This window comes from Elaeis guineensis, chromosome 5 (assembly GCF_000442705.2).
Source record: "Elaeis guineensis isolate ETL-2024a chromosome 5, EG11, whole genome shotgun sequence".
NCBI lineage: Eukaryota > Viridiplantae > Streptophyta > Magnoliopsida > Arecales > Arecaceae > Elaeis > Elaeis guineensis.
In genome coordinates this window covers 133,398,877-133,417,839 of record NC_025997.2, presented here as the reverse complement: position 1 = coordinate 133,417,839, position 18,963 = coordinate 133,398,877, and the positions used below count along the sequence as shown (strand labels likewise).

At 36.1% G+C, this 18,963-nt stretch overlaps 1 protein-coding gene across 2 annotated transcripts; it reads right to left on the bottom strand.

The window, feature by feature from the left end:
• Nucleotides 1-1,388: 1,388 nt before the first annotated feature.
• Nucleotides 1,389-18,792, bottom strand: LOC105046226 (uncharacterized). 2 transcript variants are annotated; one of them, XM_010924739.4, is made up of 7 exons: nucleotides 18,502-18,791; nucleotides 18,293-18,345; nucleotides 14,986-15,119; nucleotides 11,125-11,267; nucleotides 2,099-2,170; nucleotides 1,897-2,016; nucleotides 1,389-1,821 (listed from the first exon to the last, which is right to left on the bottom strand). In XM_010924739.4, the coding sequence occupies exons 1-7, from the start codon at nucleotides 18,584-18,586 to the stop codon at nucleotides 1,658-1,660; spliced, it is 771 nt and encodes a 256-aa protein (XP_010923041.1). In that variant the 5' UTR covers nucleotides 18,587-18,791; the 3' UTR covers nucleotides 1,389-1,657. The 2 variants fall into 2 exon arrangements, with proteins under 2 accessions (XP_010923041.1, XP_073114834.1); XM_073258733.1 differs by lacking the exon at nucleotides 2,099-2,170 and having other exon boundaries at nucleotides 18,502-18,792.
• Nucleotides 18,793-18,963: the final 171 nt, after the last annotated feature.

The window sequence follows — 18,963 nt, the reverse complement described above, 5'->3', positions numbered from 1 at the left end:
CATATAACTGATCCAAGCACCAAGTACATCCATCACAAAGCCGTGCATGATCGGCTTGATTTTCCAAGATGGCTCTACATTGTGGTTTTTGTTGTATGTTTGCGCTTCTAATGGTCGACATATAGCATCACTACTTCCCGACTCAAATTTTTATATATTTCATGACTGGAAGTGAAAGTTTTCGGAAAGGTTCGATTGCTATTAAAGGATACATTCCATCCAAATAAGACGGAGAGAAGAGGAGCTCGGTGATGATGGAGATCAGGGAAGATGAAAAGGAGACCGATGGGTGCAAGGATGGAGATCGCTGAGAAGACCCGGGCGAGGGCTCTCTCTCTGTTTTGAGCTTCTGAACTCTCTCCATCCTCTAGGATTGGATGCGGAAGAAAAAACAATTTAATGCAACATCACGTCCGACCGGACGCCAGTCTCCACACCCTCATCATGCTCCCAGATCCCAAAGAATTCGAACCAATCCGACGGTCAATCGCGAGGAAGAACGTTAGTCCTTTTTTTTTTTTTTTTTTTTTGGGTACAGTAATAACATTAGTTTTTCACCTGAATGACACGACAGATCAATCCTTCGCTGCATTTCATGCCTAAGGTTGATATTGTGTACTTTATGTTTAAATAATTTTATCTAAATAATATTAATTTTTAAAAAAATAAAAAAAATATATATTTTTTAAAATATTTATCAAAATACTGTTCAAAATAAATTTTATAATAAAATAATTTTATATACCGACTCATTATTCACGTCATATGGAAGATGAAGCCAGCAAACAACTAGTAAATTGTCTGAAAATATAATAATTTTATAAGCTATTCTATCATAAAGCGACTTACTAGTTGTGGATAAATCGCAATAGAAATAATTGAATCGTGGAAGCTTGCGATTAGAAAAAATATAAAATCACTCTATCATAAGATAATTCTATAAATCACTCTACGATAGGATGACTTATAAAATCGCTCTATTTTAGAACGACTTACTAATTGCTGATTTTATTTTCTACATAACGTAAATTATGATAAGTTAGAATATAAAATCACCATTTCATAAGACGATTTTGTTTTGAACACTATTTTGATAAATATTTAAAAAAATATTATTTTTATAATTTTTTTAAATTAATATTATTTAAATAAAATAACCCCATATTTTCAAGTCATCTTTTTAAATTTATACAAAAAAAAAAAATCATCTTTCTGAAAAAAAAAAAAAAAAAAAAAAAACAAACATATAAACAGAAAAGAAGAGCAATAATAGGCTACATAATGGACAGTAGCCCCCCACCTAAAAATCCGAACCCTGGTAAAGGGGACATTTGAAAGCATCTGGCGTAACCATAAACATTTCTACTCGTTATATGGAGAGGCATAAATTCTCCAAGAAACAATGAGCCTATAATTAAAGCTTCTTCAGTCAGCAAACAAAGAAATGACGAAACACCACCATAGCTTTTAGAACATCTAGGTCACAGCAAGCTAAACTAAAATTTTGTAACTACTGCTAATCGTACCAAAAATATTGTGTAGGAAGGCACGAGGGACATGCAAGAGCTCTGGTGGCATAATCAACCATAGCATCTCGGAAATGTAAGTACACCGCACAACATGACATATCTGACTTATATTTGCTTGTTTCTAACCTCTAAATATCCTTCTTAAGGCTGATGCAGTACACACGAGACCCGAGATGCTGTGTCACAAGACCAGCATCCTCACATCCAGTGAAAAAATGTGCTTCCTCCTCTCTACCTATCCTACGTCGCCAACTCATCAAGAATAGTGGCCACTGCAGTCGCACTTCTTTTCCTGCAAAACATAATAGATTTGAGGCAACAAAATTGACCAACAACATGCTTCACAGACTAGGGATCTTAAATTTACCCGATATAGTAACGGCTTGCTTAACCTGAAAATTAGCAACACCTGCTATCTTATCTTTTGGTTTGTAAGCTTCTAGGAGGAAGCTCAGGGTCTTTATCAGGTTTGAATACTGTTTCACATCTGCAAGCAGCAGAAAGGGATCATATCACACCAGCTGCACAAGCATAATAATTACCATGGAATGATGGGAAGAAACCCTTACATAATAGAATATCACTGGCAATAATCAAGTCCCAGTCTGGTTCAGAAGTTGGAAACATTTCTCCCCATGTATCTGGAACATTCAAATTACAATGGACAGAGCAACTTGAAGGCTAAATCTCCTTTGATAACTACTACAGTTTTTTGGACTATTTTATCACTTTGTAAATGAAAATATTAAGCCCATGTTGGCTGATAATGTAAGAAACTATAGTTATTACTCTTTGTATTTATAAATAAAAAGTGTAAAATAAAATGATAAAACAATGGAATAACTGACTCTGCAAGTTTATAAAACTTTTTCTTTAGTGGTATTGCAAAAGAAGACCAAAGACAATCACCAAGGCATCTGGCTAAGTAGTTCATTGTAAATTTTTTATCCTTCAACAATACGCACAAGTTATATTTTAGAGTAGGACAACAATATTGGCACTCCACAAGCTAGAGTGGTTATAGAAAAGCCAAAGTAATAGTTAAAGTGCACAATCATATTTTTCCATTAATACATGGCCTCGTTTCTTAATCAGTTATTTGCATCCATTGGTGATGATGTGTGATGTATTATGCTGAAGACAAACAATTTTTTTTCTTTAGTATTATGAGAAATGATCATATCACTTCAGTTAAAGCTTAGATCATCTATTGGTCATGGTGCAAAAAGATCAGCCCAAAAAGTTCCTTATATTTATGAAATGGAATTATTGGACACCATGCCAGATTGTTAGGAAACATCTGAAGTCTTGGTATATTCAAGGATCAACATCTGAAATCATGGTTGCAACAAACTTTTGGATTAAAGTTCACCTGCAGTTCACAACAGACCAGCATGTTCTTAGAGGGCATCTAGTCAAACCTGAATCTGTCTAGCAGCCCTTGTACTAATCGGAAATATCTCCCTTCTTCAACTTACGAGTGCTTGTGAGAAAGCACTGTTCTAGAGATCAGCAAGATGTCAGAATATGGATGAGTAAACAAATGATGGGCCTGTTTGGATGCCAGAATACTTAATGCCTCTATAATATATGCCTGTCCAAGAAAGACTTGAGAAATTAAAATAACCAATTATGAAGAAGTTTGAGGAGATTGGTGGAGTTCCTGATTTCATAAAGCTAAGAAAAATCCCCTACTTACTAGAATTAGTTATCCAAAATCTAAGGAGTGAAGTCATTTGCCAACCCCTGTAGAGCTATACAGACTAGAGGGTTACCAATTCAGGATGACACATAACTGGGGGTTGGATGTTCCAGATCCAAACAGGCCCGATATGTAACTCAGGATGCATGTTCAGTAATAGAGTTTTAATTTTATACCAGAAATCCTTCAGGAAGATTCATGGCCTGAATTAAAACAATTTAAAGGGTTTGAGTTGTTAAATCCTTGCATAAACCACCAAAAAGAGTTGTCATAAAACATTTGCTAATTTGAAACTATATCAAATTCTATTTGTAGTAACACCATCATTACAGGTACCAAACCCAGATGAGTATGGTGGAGGGTTGCCATCAAGTTGACAATCAGTCGTAAAAAACATATCAAAAATTATAAAATGGATCCAAATATCATACGTATAATAAATACCAGGGTGTCCCCTGTTCTATGCAACACAATACACCCGGACCCAATTGTATGAGAAGTGGGCAAGGATTGGCTAGGTCATTTCCTGTAGGCAATGTGCTATAGCATAACCCGATTGTAGTGACAAATGAGAAAGGGTTGGCTAGGTCATTGAATATAACTCAATTATAGTGACAGGAGCAATTTAGAGTTAGGGAGTCTTTTAGTAGTATTCTACTACAATGGCAGCCAGTTGTAGTACAAAAGAAGAAAATTTGATGTGCTACTAGGAATATTGAAATTTTAAATGCAAAAAGTAGAGATCTAGTGGATAAGATAACATGTAGGAGAATAAATATTGCTTGCTTATAAGAAATTAACTGGGAAGGTAATAAATCTAAGGACAATGGGATTGGTTATATAATATTACATGTAGGTAAGGATCATAATACAAATGGAGTAGGAATTATCGTGGATAAAGAAATAACAGAAAATTATACATGTAAATAAAATAAATGATAAGTTGATTGCTATAAAATTATTTTTATTGAGATTTTTATCGTAATTGGTGTTATGCACCACAATTAGGCTTATAGGAGTGGGTTAAGAAATAATCTTGAAAAGAAAAGGATGAATTAATGCAAAGTATTCTTGAAAGAGAAAGGATAAGCCTACTTATCATATCTTATGATAGGAATTTCATAAACGTCCATTCTTATGATAGGAATTTAATAAATCTCTAGGTATTTCATAGAGCTTACTCGTTTTAACATTCTTAACAAAAAAATAATCATGTCATTCCGAAAACAAACCTCTTATCAAATATAAGGATTGTAAGGTGATACCAGAAGAGAATTTAACCACACAAGTATTTGTGCTGTCACAAGTATTTTGCTAGTCATAATAGGCTTACATCAAGGATTAGCACTATACCCATATTGCATTAATCATGGATGAAATCACACATAATATTCAGGAAGATTTACAATAATTTATATTATTTGCGGACTATATAGTATTGATTGATGAAAAGAAAAATAGAGTAAACACTAAATTAGATTTATAGAGAAACTTTAAAGGATAAGGGCTCAAAAATTAGTAGAACAAAGAGTATATGGAATGCAAATATAATGAAAATAAAAATGAAGATGTAATATCAATTAAAATTGGTCGAAAAGAGACACTATAGAGTGATTGATTTCATTATTTAGGATCTATTATATAAAATAATGGAGAGATAAATGAAGACATATGGAATAAAATTAGAGCTAGTTGTATGAAGTGGAGAGGTGCATCTAGAATATTACGTGATAAGCACGTATCTTGTGGACTAAAATGAAATTTTATAGAACAACACTAAGGTATTGTTTAGCATTGCTTTTAGAGGGCCCAAAAGCTCTTTTGATGATTTTGAGGTGTTTGGTAAAGATTTTGAAATAGCTTTCTGCCTCCTCCAAAAGCTAAAAAAGCCTACTAGAAAAAAGCTCCAAATTTTAGCTTTGGGGCAAAAGCTTTACTTAAGATGTGTTGGGAAGCTGTTTTTTTCCATGTCTATAAGTTAATAATGCTTTATAATTATAGTTTTTGGTGGTACAATATAATATAATATAATACAATATGATATAATATAATATAACATAATTATCATGATTATTCTATCATAGTAATCATGTTATAATAATAATATTTTACTATATAATATTATAACATAACACTATTATAGCATATTAAAATAATAATATCATGACTGTATAATAATATTATTATCATAATTTATAATAAATTTAAAAAAATATTTTTCATTATACTACTTGGTTAAAAATTAAAATAAATAAATTTATAAATTAAGAATATTTTATAATAATAGTTTTGATAGCACAAAAATATTAGAAAATTAAAAGTATAATGTTTTTCGCTATGATTTTTTGATACTAAAAACACCAAGGTTCGCCATCTCAGTACCGGACTCTGTATTAGTGAAATTCCACTATAGTGCCAGTACGTAGTATCATACGATATGGCTGTGTCGGTACGGAATGGTTTGGCATAACGGTACAATACCGATATGGTACGGGATGCCCTGTACCATCCGATATGAGATGGTACGACGAACACTGAAAATCACTTGCTCAATTTGGTTACCAAATAGATATTAGAGTTTCACAATACTTCAGAAATGTAGTTACCAAATAGTAAACAGCTTTTTATTAAAAAGCATTATAGCAAAAGCTCTACTATCTACAATAATCCCAAACAAGGCCTAAGCCTACAATATTGTATAGCTCAGAGTGCTGAATGATGAAGAAAGTACATAAAATAAATTAAGCATGGTAAAAATGAGAATGTTCAAATGGATGTGTGGTAAACCTAGGAATGAAAGATTAAGAAATGAATATATTAGAGTTGTAGGAGTTGCACAAATAAAGAATCAAGTGATGGAAAATCAATTGAGATAGTAAGAACATGTATGACAAAAATCTGAGAAGGCTTATATAAGCAAGGTGCTTTAGTTTGTGTTGAAAGTTGTAGAAAAGGAAGAGGAAGACCTAAATTAACATAGATAGAGGTTGTGGGGAAAGATATGGAGAAACTTAAAATAACATCAAAGGTGGCCCTAGATAGGAATATCTAGCAAACAAGGATCTATACAACCAAATGACATAGTTGAAAAGAGCCAAAAAATCTATATGTATATATTAAAATGGAGGCATCTTAACGCAGATGCCTCCATCCGCCACATGTGCTGAAAGTAAAAAAACCTCGGGAATCGAACGCAGTTGGCTCGAGGTCGCACACGTACTGTAGCTTCATCTTCATGGGGTCGCACGCGCGATAGAGCTACGGGAGGGATCCATGAGGGGTCGCACTCGACGATGAGGACGCCGCCATGGTCTGCAGCCTCCCAATGGTGAGGATCCGACTAGAGCTTGGGGGGCTGGATGTGTTGGGGTAGGACGTGGGAGAGGCCTCTCGCATGATAGAGTTGTGGGAGGAGGTCCATGGAGGAGTCGTGGTCAACGATGGGGATGCCACCATGGTCTGCCGCCTCCCAACGGTGAGGATTCAGTTGAAGCTCTGGGGGCTGGATGTGTTGGGGTGGGAGGTGGGAAAGGCCCACTTCCATGAGGAGGCAGATGGAGGGCGAGGGGAGCGGTGGGAGGTGGCGATGAGGAGAGCAAAAGGAGGTCAGCATCTTTCTTTTTTGGAGAAGGCCAACGCCGGTGACGATGTAGAAGAAGGAGATGGTGGAGACCGACGAAATGTGGCGGCGAGGAGAGCAGGAGGAGCTGCGTGAGGGCTTGCGAAGGTTTGAAACTAAAAAGAAAAAAAAAAACTCCACGCATCGCACGGGTTAATATGCTAGTTTATAATTATGATTACGATCAAATTCTATTTGTGGTGGATTATATGTATCTCATTTCTTCATTTTCTACACAATTGATTATTCTTCAAAATCTTATACTTCATGGACTCTATCACATCTACAATGCAATAGTATTCATAGTGGTCTGCAACCATGCAACAAGCATTTCTTAAAATTCTTTATCCAGGTATCATACTTGAATATGCTTTTATCAATTGTGGACCTCATGAAGGTTACCTTAGTTTTAGCAGTTATGATATATCGACATTGCAATGATTTAATAGTCTTTATGACATATTGACATTGCAATGATTTAATAGTCTTTATAATAGTTTAAGGGTACCTCATTTCTAATAGCCATCACAATAAGTTATAAATGTTATAATGTAAAATAGCTAAAGAAGACGGTACCGAAACCGGCATCCATGCCGACTAGCCGGTGCAATGGTATAGTAAACCCCCATGCTGTGCCATCCCAATGTGAACCAACAAGCAACACTGATGGGAGGGGGGGAAGAGAGAGAGACGGAGGGGGAGGGCGGTGGCAAGAACAAGGGCAATGGGGGAAGAGAGGGCTTTCGAAGCCCTCTCTCCTCCATGTGTCAAAACAAGGGCGGAGCCCTCCTTTCGAAAAGAAACAGGGGTTTCCACCTTTTCTATATTTTCTTTGAATTTTTTAAGTTGAAACAAAATAGGTGCTTCTAAAGCCCCTCTTTCATTTTACAATAGGGGCTCCACCGATGCACAGAGGAGAGAGGGCTCAAAAGCTTCTCTATCCCTCACCCCTATTCCAGTTGCGATCGGCCCTATGCACTCTCTCCCTCCCTTCCTTTATCTCTCTTCCTCATTCTCTCTTTCTCCCTCTCCCCTTATGTTGGTTTCTCGATTTGAAGGCTGGAACCATCTTGGCCTACCACCAATACAGTCCGATATGCCCCGAACCAAATGGTTCGGGACAATTCCGCTGTCCTTCAAAACAACATTACGAAATGGATATAACATTGATTTTTTTGGCTTCACTATTATTTGTTGTATATTTTAAATATTCTATTTTTTGGTACAAAATATTCTTTTTTAATAATAAGATGCATATTTAGTATTTTTGAAAATGTGATTGTCTAATATAGATGTTTCTTGCACATCTCTATTAATATCATTGTTCCACTACTAATCATTATTCTCTGTTATGACAACAGATAAGGGTTTCCAGCCCTAACTATTGTAGAGGGATAATGCCATCACTAGAAATTTGATTATATGCAAAATAAAAATGTGTTAGCTAATCTTGTAATTTTTTTATTTTAAGGTGAGTGCCCCCCAAATAATCAGTAAAAGGAAACAAGCACTATGCTTTCTAGCCTCCACGATATAACACATCAAAAGATTCCTATGAAAAAGATTTCAAATATTTCTTAGAGAGATTTTACAGTGACTAAAAATGTTTCCAGCAAGGACCAAGAAAGGCCATCTATTATAGGAGAGCATGTTGATCAGTCAACTTGGTCCGACTTCCAAGTCCTATCTTTTACATAACAACCATCTGCATGCTAGGAAAATTCTTCTAAAAAAATAGTTTGTTTTGATGTTTATACAGAAATGCTCAAGAATTTTATTCAACTACCTCATGCACATAAAGCTAATTACGGATTGGATACAGATCTGATATCAATAAATCCATACCCAAGTCCACTTTTGTGCAGTGGATACAATTTTGGATATGAATATCAATCTAATACTAAAATTTTTATCTTATTTTAGATAAGGGGGGACTGGCCTACCTGTGTTATATCAGTTTTGAGAATATATGAATATGAATCAAATACCAGTAACACATATTTCCTGGAAATAGATCCAGATATGAACTGGTTATTAGTTATATTCATATAATTACAAGACACAGCCTTGTATTTGATATAATTCACATCCATACTTGTTTAAAAGAAAACCACATATACATTGGAACCTAGTGATGGGGAATTAAGATGTAAAGTACAAGGTAGAAGAGACAAAGCATCTGGGCCATTTAAATATTTAGTGTTAAAAATCAGGTAAAACAAAATGACCTTTTCAAATGCATAAGAAAGTTATTTAAAGGAAAAAAAAAAAAAAAAAAAACTTGATATATGGTCCTTAAACTGAAACCCATCTGAAAGAAACTTCAAAAAGGGCCTTTATCAATCTGAAACACATCTGAAGAAAAAGAATCAAACATTTATTTCCACAATTGCACCAAATCACTAGGTACTTCAGTTTAGTTCAAAAAAATAGTTGAAAGAAACTTCTCTAGAAGATTTTCCAATATGAAATGGAACTGACTTCTTACATACTACAACACCCTTTATCAACCCTCTATATGCAAACTGAATTGAGAGCAACCTAATTTGCAAAATTGAGGAAGGCAGGCACACAAACATTAGGAACCAAAAACGGCTATAACACATCTAATCAAGGTCTGCTACACCAAAACCTGCATCCATGCCAATAGGCCAGCAATATGATACATTATGCCCTGATGCCGTGCCATTCTAGCAGGAGCCAATAGAGAAACCGGCAAGGGAGGGGGAGAGAAAGAATGAGAGAGAGGGAGAGGGAGGAAGCAGTAGAGGGAGGGGGAGAAGGAGAAGGAGAAGGAAAGACAAGAAAAGAGAGGAGGAAGGGAGGGAGAGAGAGAGAGAGGGAGAGGTGGCGGTGAGCAACAACCACCGGAAAAGGGCCAAGGGAGGGGGAAAAGAAGGCTTTCGAATCCCTCTCTCCTTTGTACATCAAAATAGGGGTCGAGTCCTTCAAAAGGAAACAGAGGCTTCGGGCTCCTGTTTTTTCTGATTTTTTTAAGTGAAGTCAACAGCAACTGCTGCCTTCACTTAGTTTTTCTTTTTTTAATTTTTTTTAAATGAAGTCAGCAGCCATGATATAGAGGAGGGGGGGCTTTGAAAGCCCTCTCCTCCCTCCCTCAGCTCTGTTCCGATGACCATCGCAAACTACCATCCTCCCCCTCCCTCTCTCCCCCCTCCCCTTCTCTTTCCCTCTCTGTTTTCCTCTCTTTCCTTCTCCCCCCTCCCCTCCCTCGCCGGTTTCTCAATTTTATTGCCGAAACCATCCCGGTCTGCCCGGTATGGCTCGGTGACAATAATCCATTATGGCTTGCCTATTTGGTGATTCACACAAAATGTATTCCTGAAATCTGAATTCAGTACTTATATCTTAAAAGAATACATGATTTCTGGATTCAATGAGTCTTTTTTTTTTTTTTGAGATAATAGGCATAGAAGTGCCTAAACTGAGTCAGAAATATTGAAATAATAAATAGTACAAAATGACACAAAGGCTGGTCTTCGTACCAAACAAAAGATGCTTGACGAATTATAAGGCCTCGAGGAACCAGAAATTATATTCTGTGTGTTGAAAAGTGTTGGTTCTGAGAAGGAATTTCTATTTCCAAGGCTTTGTAATTTTAGAATCAGCAACAATAATAAAAGACAGCAAGACACTGAGACTTTTTATTCAAGAGAATCATTTTAAGAAGATGATGGGAAACTTGTCTTCAAGAAAGAGTATTCTTGGGGCTTAAAAGCATGAAAGTTCCACTATGATGTTATTTGAATCTATATGATGATTTGATCTAGTTCTGTAGAGCATGGTGGGTTACCACACTTACGATAACTTTTGTTTCACATGTTTTACTTTTTGATATTTACCTGTAACTCCACCAACTGAGAATTGCAGGGTGGAGTCCCCATGGCTGGCAGAGCAATTTTTATGAATAATCTATACAGGTCCATATTTTCTGACCTTCAAATAGTTTAACTTCTACTGCAGAGAAAATAAAAGTTATTTCACATACAGATATGGCCAGAGAAAGTAGAAGTTATTTCACATACAGATATGGTGATTTTGAACTCTAAAAAATAAATTGTTTGGCAAGCATTGGCTTCCTATTGATGTTTATTCAAAATTCATTCATTTACATGGCTCCTAAGTGTCTACAACTGAAGCAATAGGGCAGATTTGTGTTCAAAAAGGCACTTTTATACCATGAAGCCTCCAATAAACCAAACCATGAAAAAGAAATACATATAAACCAACATTAGTCATAAAGAAAAGAAACTTACATCTGATGTGAGGTAACACCACCAGCTCATTAGCTCTACAGTTATGGGCTATATTTTCTTCTATTTCCTTGTCATCAAAATCTGAAGTTGTGATGTCAACTCCAAATGATTTTTGCAAGAAAATGGCCAAAGCTCCGGTTCCACTTTAGAGAAGAAGAAAAAACTATTCAATATACTAGAAAATCATAATCTACAAGTTTTACCAGCAGATAATTTGCTTTATGATAGAAGTTCAAAATATGAAACATTATCTAACTTAATTATATGTGAATACTATGTTATTCAGTTTTAAGCTATATGACACAAATGAAAAGGATCATTGAACATATAGCCGAGATACATCTTTTGAGTAAGATACTGCATGTAAACTTCTTTGAAGTTGAAAAAGGCTGTTATCGTTGAAACCAAACAAAACTTTCACAAATTCAAATATCATGAAATCAGTTCAAGCATATAGAACAAATGAGACATTTTAGCCTTTAACATCCATTATATAAATTTTTTTGATAGAATAGAAACAAATTCTTCTATGTTGTATACAACTTAACATGTAATTTCTATAATGACTGTATCAGTGAATCTTTACGGTTGATGTATAATTGGACCATAGTATAGCTAATCATAATGACTTCTTCAACAACAGAATTAGCATATGCTCAGTGCATATTTTCACCAGATGTGTTAACAGTTTAGCTCTACAGTCAGTGTTTAGAATTTAGATAATGCCTGAATTACAACTGATGACCCAAAAGAAAGTTCTTCTGACAGTGCTTTGTTTGAGATGACAGGTAAGATACCAAAAGCTTAAAGATCAGATTAGACCTCCTATCATGAAGTAGATCGAGTACACAACTGGAAAAAATGCTTCAAATGAGTGGACATGATCCTCTGATTTATTCAGTGCCCTGCCAATAGATTGTTGATTAAAAATATAATTTGCTCCTCTCTCATATAAAATAAAGAAAGAAAGAAAGATATCAAGGGTTCTCACTAAGATCAGCATGGCTTTAATAAATGACTGTACCGTTATGAAACCACACCAGGTTGTCAGCCTGAATTCCATGAGGTCATATCATCAGTGGTGAAAAGATATTAAGCTAGATAACCCTGTATTGATCATTTCTTTTGCAACAATGTTATCTAGCATTTGTTTCTTTACTATCTGGTTTTCATTCAAAGATTTCCCTCCTATTAGATATTAGATACTATACCACAGTCAACAACTAAAAATCATGGTTGAACCATCCAATCCAATGCTTGCCTCTGCAGCACCTCTCTTCATCCCTCTCTATTTAGAACATATAACACCAATCCATCAAACACCAACACTATCAGCCTCTTCCTACTGCAGACTGAAATAAACAGCCTGAACCTCTGTCATCTCGAAGAGGATATAAGTAAGAAAATTTCTACCTTGCTGTCACATTTATTCTCTCTTTTCCACTCTTCTTATCTATGCAATGCTAGACCTAGATGCATACTTATGTTTGGCCTTTCTAGAGCATCTACTGAAAGCTTCCACTAGCTCAGTAACTTCAATTTATTTAGGAGGCCAGAAAAGTGTGAAATATTTTTTCACAAGAAATCTAAAACAATCTTGAATAAAACTTGACAAACAATTTGTAGAGCTACACATGATGCATTTAGTTTACAAGATCCAACCTAATCTTCTATTAAACTGCAACCTATCCCATCAAATAACAGCTGCCTCAACGTCAGCATCAACTTTCATAACTTCATTACTTTGCCCTCAAGCAAATTTCTTAGACAATGATTTAGGACTGCCATCAAAATAAATGGATCAAAGAGCAAGAAAATATAAAGGTTGTAACAAAAACCTGCAGTGCATGCAATGATAGAGGAACAGAAAGAAAAAAGATTAATTTCCCATTTTAGAATCTACAAGAGAATCAGTGCTTAGTAATCAAACTTTGTATTTTATATCACTTTTCCAACTCAATATATGAATAGCATATCCAAAAGTGTCAAGTTAAAGCATTTTTTTGAAAAAAAAAGACTAAAAGAAAAGTGCATGACTCTGTTCTACTAACTTAGTAAATTCTCTAGCTTAGAAAAATATATCATCTAGGTACTTGCAGATATTGTCCTCCTGAATTAGAATCCTTGAAATGTCTTCTCCAGTTTGAGATATGAATCAAGTCCACCAACATTATTGTTGTATATATATTTCAAAGATTCACATATTTCAACCCATTGCAGTTCAACAAGATCATCCTATGCAATAAGCCTCTTTCCCTCCTTTCAATGTTGTCTTAATGGATCTTGTTCCATTAGTTATTACATACAGTTATATCCTCTACATAAGAAACTTACTCATATTCTCTCCTCATTCATTTAAACTTTCAATCCAATCTTTGAAGCCTACCCTAACCAAGGATATGTTTGACACATGGTGTGCAGTATTGTACCATGCCGGTCCATACCCAGTGTACCAATTCATCCCATAACAAGTCAATACTCAGTCCAACCCATACAAAGTGTCAATACCAAGAATCAGACTATCGACATTATACCAATACAGGTACTGAAACTGATACCGCAAACTGAGGTTTTAAATACTGGGAACCCCATACCGTTTATCCATCAGAACAATATGGTCCCAATACAGTAACAATACCAACCATGCATAAGAAACTAGTAGATTCAAAAAAAATGAAACACATGATACCATCGGTATGCAGCAGTGCGAACCAGTACAAACACATGTGCTGATACATATTGATACGCAAGGTTCCGGCATCCCAACACCCATATCAGTATCGATTTCACAACAGAATGGTATGATACCCATTGTACCATCATGTTCTGACTACAAACTTTGGTTCGGTAGTTCTTGTTTATAACCATCTAAATGATTTGTCCCCACACAAGTAAACAGCCAATGCCATTTTCATGTTTGATTAATGATCAAACTCCTAATCCATTGAGATCAATCTAAATGCTATTTTCTATCTCGCAATATATAAAACTTCTGCTGTACATGTTATGCATATGGTGAGGCAAATTTTGCTGCTTACTTTCATCATGGAGTTATTCTCAAAATCAAAATGCTATTTAAGGGAATCATTCTACAAATCCAACCTTACCTTTTTATCATGCAGCCATTCTCAAAAACAAATGCTAGTTAAGGGAACCATTTTGCTATTATTTCTTATAACTTTCACCTTCGTATCATTATTTCCAGGATTTACACATGTTGACCAGGAAGCTTGACACTTTCTAAAATATTATTGCATTAACATGGTCTGGATGCAAGAGCCGGGCCTAGATGAAAGAGCACTGAACCTTCGATAACCATGAAACAAACACAGTTATGTAGTTAATTAATTTGAACGCTACTGGTAGAAACAAGGGTTGAAGTACCAGCATTGGTATTGTGACATACCAACACACAATATGCTATTAGGTGTCAACACAACAAAATCAAGGTGCATAACACATGGTAGTTCAGTACTCACACTAAGGGGTTGGTGTACTAGTATGGTTACTAGTGCATACTGTGTGGATCTTGTTTTCTCATATAATCAACCTTTTTTATTTTCCTACTTCATTTTCCGACATGAGCTTGTACAAGACATGCCACTACTAGGTAATGATATCTGAACTCCAATTTTTAAGCATATATACCTTCATGCTTGGGGAAAAAGGTCTAAAGCAATGAAAAACATAATATTAATCAATCATAGAATTGCACAATAAAGAAACATGTCATTTTTTTCATATTCCTTTCTATAAGTGCCATGCTTAAAACAACGGATATATTTTCTTTTTGAGAGGATCAATTTTCAAATGAAACAATAAAAAAATCTTTTATTCATATTCTTTCAAATATGCACATACCTTCCCAATTCCAAGATACGTCTGCCACATAAAAGGGATTGATTTAAAAATAACCATTCACTAAATGCAAATGTCCCAGGCCAAAGTAAATTTGCATTTAGCTGATGAAATGAGAATTCTCGAATTATCAAGTCCTGCATGGAATGCCAAGAGCCAGAAGAAACTACAATTAGAACGAAAGGTATGATGAAATGAATGCACTTCACTCACAGAGATACAAGATTATGTGCCTGTCACCTACCTTAACATCCTTAACAAAAGTGAAGAGGACAAGTATTTTATGATAAGACAGCGAAAACAAAAGCCTTTTTGGTATCTTCTGAGTTAAAACAGTGGATAGGTTTCTTTTTTTCCCCTTCTAATTTATGGCTATAAGACTTATTTTTTTAAATCTAAAAAAAGAAAAAAAAAGTTTTTTCCTAAAATTTTATAAGAATATTAGTGTGAGCTTTTCCTGTCATTTCATGTCATACTTCTAATTTCTAAGACAATGCTTCACAAAAAGCTCACTAACAAACGAACGAAAAACAGCTACAAATGGAAACAAAGCCACGTCAAGAGTGCAACTTGTGAAAACAACATAGAGTCATAGACCATTCAGTCAGTCTAATGGGGTTGAATCTGACCTGTGGATAAGGTTCCAACAAGAATTGGATGCAGACTATACCCCTCTAAGTCTAGCCCAAGTTCTGCCCAAGTCTAAAAAGATTGCTATATGCGACGTAATTGCTCAAACTAGTTTACTCTTCATCCTTTGCCCCTCTCCATTCCCTTCCTTTTTTTTTTCTTTCACCCTCTTCCCTTCTGTTTCTCATTCTCATCCACTGACCCTTCTTTTTCTGCTTCCCTTTCCCTTCCCATGTCAAAACCCATGGAAGCCTTGGTCAAGGGATTAGAAGGAGAATCTCTTCCACTTAATCATCATCCACAACATCTCCCTTTCCTTTTATCCTTCTCCCACTACCCACTCTTCTCTTCTCTCCCTTCATCTGTAGCAGAAAAGATGGATCAAGGAGTGCGCAAGGAACAGGCAGTCTTGGTGGGATCAGGGTGCTCAAAGTTAAGGTTAGGACTAGAAAGCTAGAAAGATAAGGAAAAGAAAGGCATAAGAAAGTTCAAAGAGGTGAGGTATGGAAGCATGACCTGGGGAAGAGAATAGGGGTAAATACCCGGATGGAAATAAGGAGGCAGACTTAGGTCAAGAATAGGAGGGAGAAAAACAAGAAGGGGTGGCCTAGGACAAGATTTACTCAAATCTTAACCAGAATCAAACTCCATAGCTACAGCTCATGTCCAACCACACAAGATTCTATCAATTTTTTAACGAAAAACAACAGCAAAAAGGCTTTACAACAATATGTATATGCTAAAACAGCTGTCCTTGCTAATGCAAACAAATGGAAGTTCAGTTATTTGGTGTAAAGTTCAAACTGCAGCCATACTCTAGAAAAATGATAATATTTTCGATGGCATGGGATCAATTAAGAATTCTATACCCAGCTATGTTAAGTCCATTAAGTTGAAGATAGAAGAAGGAATACGTGATTTTTTTTTTTCAAATGAGGTTCTAAACCCCATATTTATATGAGAAACACGTAAAGCTGCATGACATTTTTCTAAGCTCTAAAATGGTATGTGCCATATGGATGTCTTTTGAAGCTCCAAATGGCACATTTATTTCTAACAATTTCTTAATTGGGACTACTGAATGTATATATGATTGCTCTTATGGACTCCAAAAAGGAAGAGACTCTGTATAAAGTTCATCAGCATGCCATAAGGACTAGGGAGGTTTAACAATAGGCAATGAATCAACCTATGATAAGGCCAGTCAGGTAGAAGGAAATAAATGTCATCTTTCGAAGGCCGAACAATCATATAAATGTTAGTGTTATATAGCATTCTTATTCGTTATGTTTTCATATTTGAAGATGTGACTACAAGAAAGAGTTAGTTATAACAGAGAAAAGAATATTAAGGAGAATATCACATTGTAAAGGAGGAAATTGCATGTCATGACAAGGATGAAGGGGGCCTACAGTTAGGAAGTTAAGCAATATAAACATGACAATTATGTGCTATATTTGGCAAAATGTGGAAGCCAAATGATTGAAGGAATACTGAATGGAAGTACTAAATCATTTGTCAAATAGGAACTTACTCCTAAGCAACTTGCAATTTAATATTTAGATTGAAAGGTAAAAAGGATGCAATGCATTCAATATAGTAGTGAGTTCTAACATAGGTGATGGCAAAGCTGTTACGCTAGGATGAAAAGAGGGTATGGTGGAACTGCATCAAAAGATTCAATCTTAAAAGCTTTATCTAACAATGCACGAACAGGATGCCAAAATTGCAAAAACTCAATACAAGGCAATGCTATAGTTGGTTGCATTAGAATTTAAAACAATGTATTTGGAGGTGAAATATAATGATGAAAAATTTGGTTGATCAGGCAATTTGAAAAAGGTATGCAATGCATCAACCAGCGAATAAAGGAAATAGTACAATATACAAAATGATGGATTCACCTACTATAAACACCCCTTAGCTGCAAAGTGAATAACCTTCCTATTCAGTTGCATACGGACGTAACCCTAGCCATCTGACCCCATCCCTAGATCTTCCAACATAACGTCACCATAGCCTACTCCTATCCACTTTCGCCCCTATCCTAGCCTAACTCACCCAAACCCTTGGGGCCAAGCATGAAAAGCCTATAATCCTACATTTGCACAGAAAATTGGATGCATGAGCAAAAAAATAAAAAAGGATGGCCCAGCGCATGAAATTCCCACCATTGCAAGGTCTTGGAGGGATAATTTCACCTATCATGAACCAAATGTGGACTTAGGCTAATCCAATGTGTCAATGCCTACACCCATGATAATTTCACCCCTTGAGTCCACTCCCTTTATCATAAAGAGTTATGTGGCACGTGCAAGATCAGAATTACATATGTATTATTCGATTTTTCAATCAAGTACAATCCATTTAATTATCAATCTTGTATGCAGAAAATTATCCTATCCTATGAGTAAGCATGTACGAGCAAAAGAATTCCAATCACATCACCATATGGATGAAAAGAAACACTTAAACAATGAAAATCCCTCATAAGCTATCTAAACTAAATAAAGCTACCCCATCTAGGATTTTTGCTTATAAGTGTGCAAACAAATTATTTACCATTCATCAAGACATACTTAAATGCATGAGTTCTCTCAACAGCAAATAGTCATATTTTCTATTTGGTTCGTTAGGAGTATGTAGGAAGGGGACAGGATGAGATGGAGAAGGACCACACCATTCCGGGAAAAGCATGGGTTCTTTCAACGTAGAGCTGCTGCTGCTGCACCCCTATGCCCAAAGAAAGAGATGAAAATGAGACAGGATATAAATGTACGGAAATCGCTGTGAGAAACCAGAGCGCAGGGCAGGGGAAGAATGGTGGGGAATGGGAAAAAAAAAGGGAAATAAAAGGACCAAGAACGTGCAATGGGCATCGTCTGTTACCCTTGTCGTCTTCGTCGTCATCGTCATCGTCATCGCTGTCGTGGGAGCAGAAGAGAGAAGCCGGGGAGAAGAGGGCAGCGTCCATCGTCACCACAACAGCGTTGGCCGCCTGCTGCTGCTGCTTCCGCCGCTGCCGAAGAAGACAGAACAAGGGATTTCGGCTGGTCAGGGCTCGGGGAGGCTCCAGATGCTTTGCGATCTTGTGGACGCGGAGGGTTTTTTTTGTTTTGATGGAGACGTTGCGGAAACCAAAATGTCCGAGCGGTCCAGGACCAAATCCCCCAACTAGGAATCTCCCAGGTGCTCAGCTGTATAAGCTGCCATCCAGTTCGCCACGGTATTTACCTCCCAGAAGACATATCTAGTCACACATAACCCTGCATCCTGACAATAAACTAAAGATATCCTGCAAGAAAGGATGAAAGTGGCCTCCCCACATATAGCCTTATATTCAGGTCACTA

What these genes read in the sequence shown, in the direction of transcription:
- LOC105046226 (XM_010924739.4), bottom strand. Translation starts at nt 18,586, where the DNA reads ATGGACGCTGCCCTCTTCTCCCCGGCTTCTCTCTTCTGCTCCCACGAC. An exon ending in CGTATCTTGGAATTGGGAAG is followed by an intron (nt 11,268 to 14,985) that starts GTATGTGCATAT and finishes TCTTCTCTAAAG; the next exon opens with TGGAACCGGAGCTTTGGCCA. An exon ending in TGCCAGTGATATTCTATTAT is followed by an intron (nt 2,017 to 2,098) that starts GTAAGGGTTTCT and finishes TGCTGCTTGCAG; the next exon opens with ATGTGAAACAGTATTCAAAC.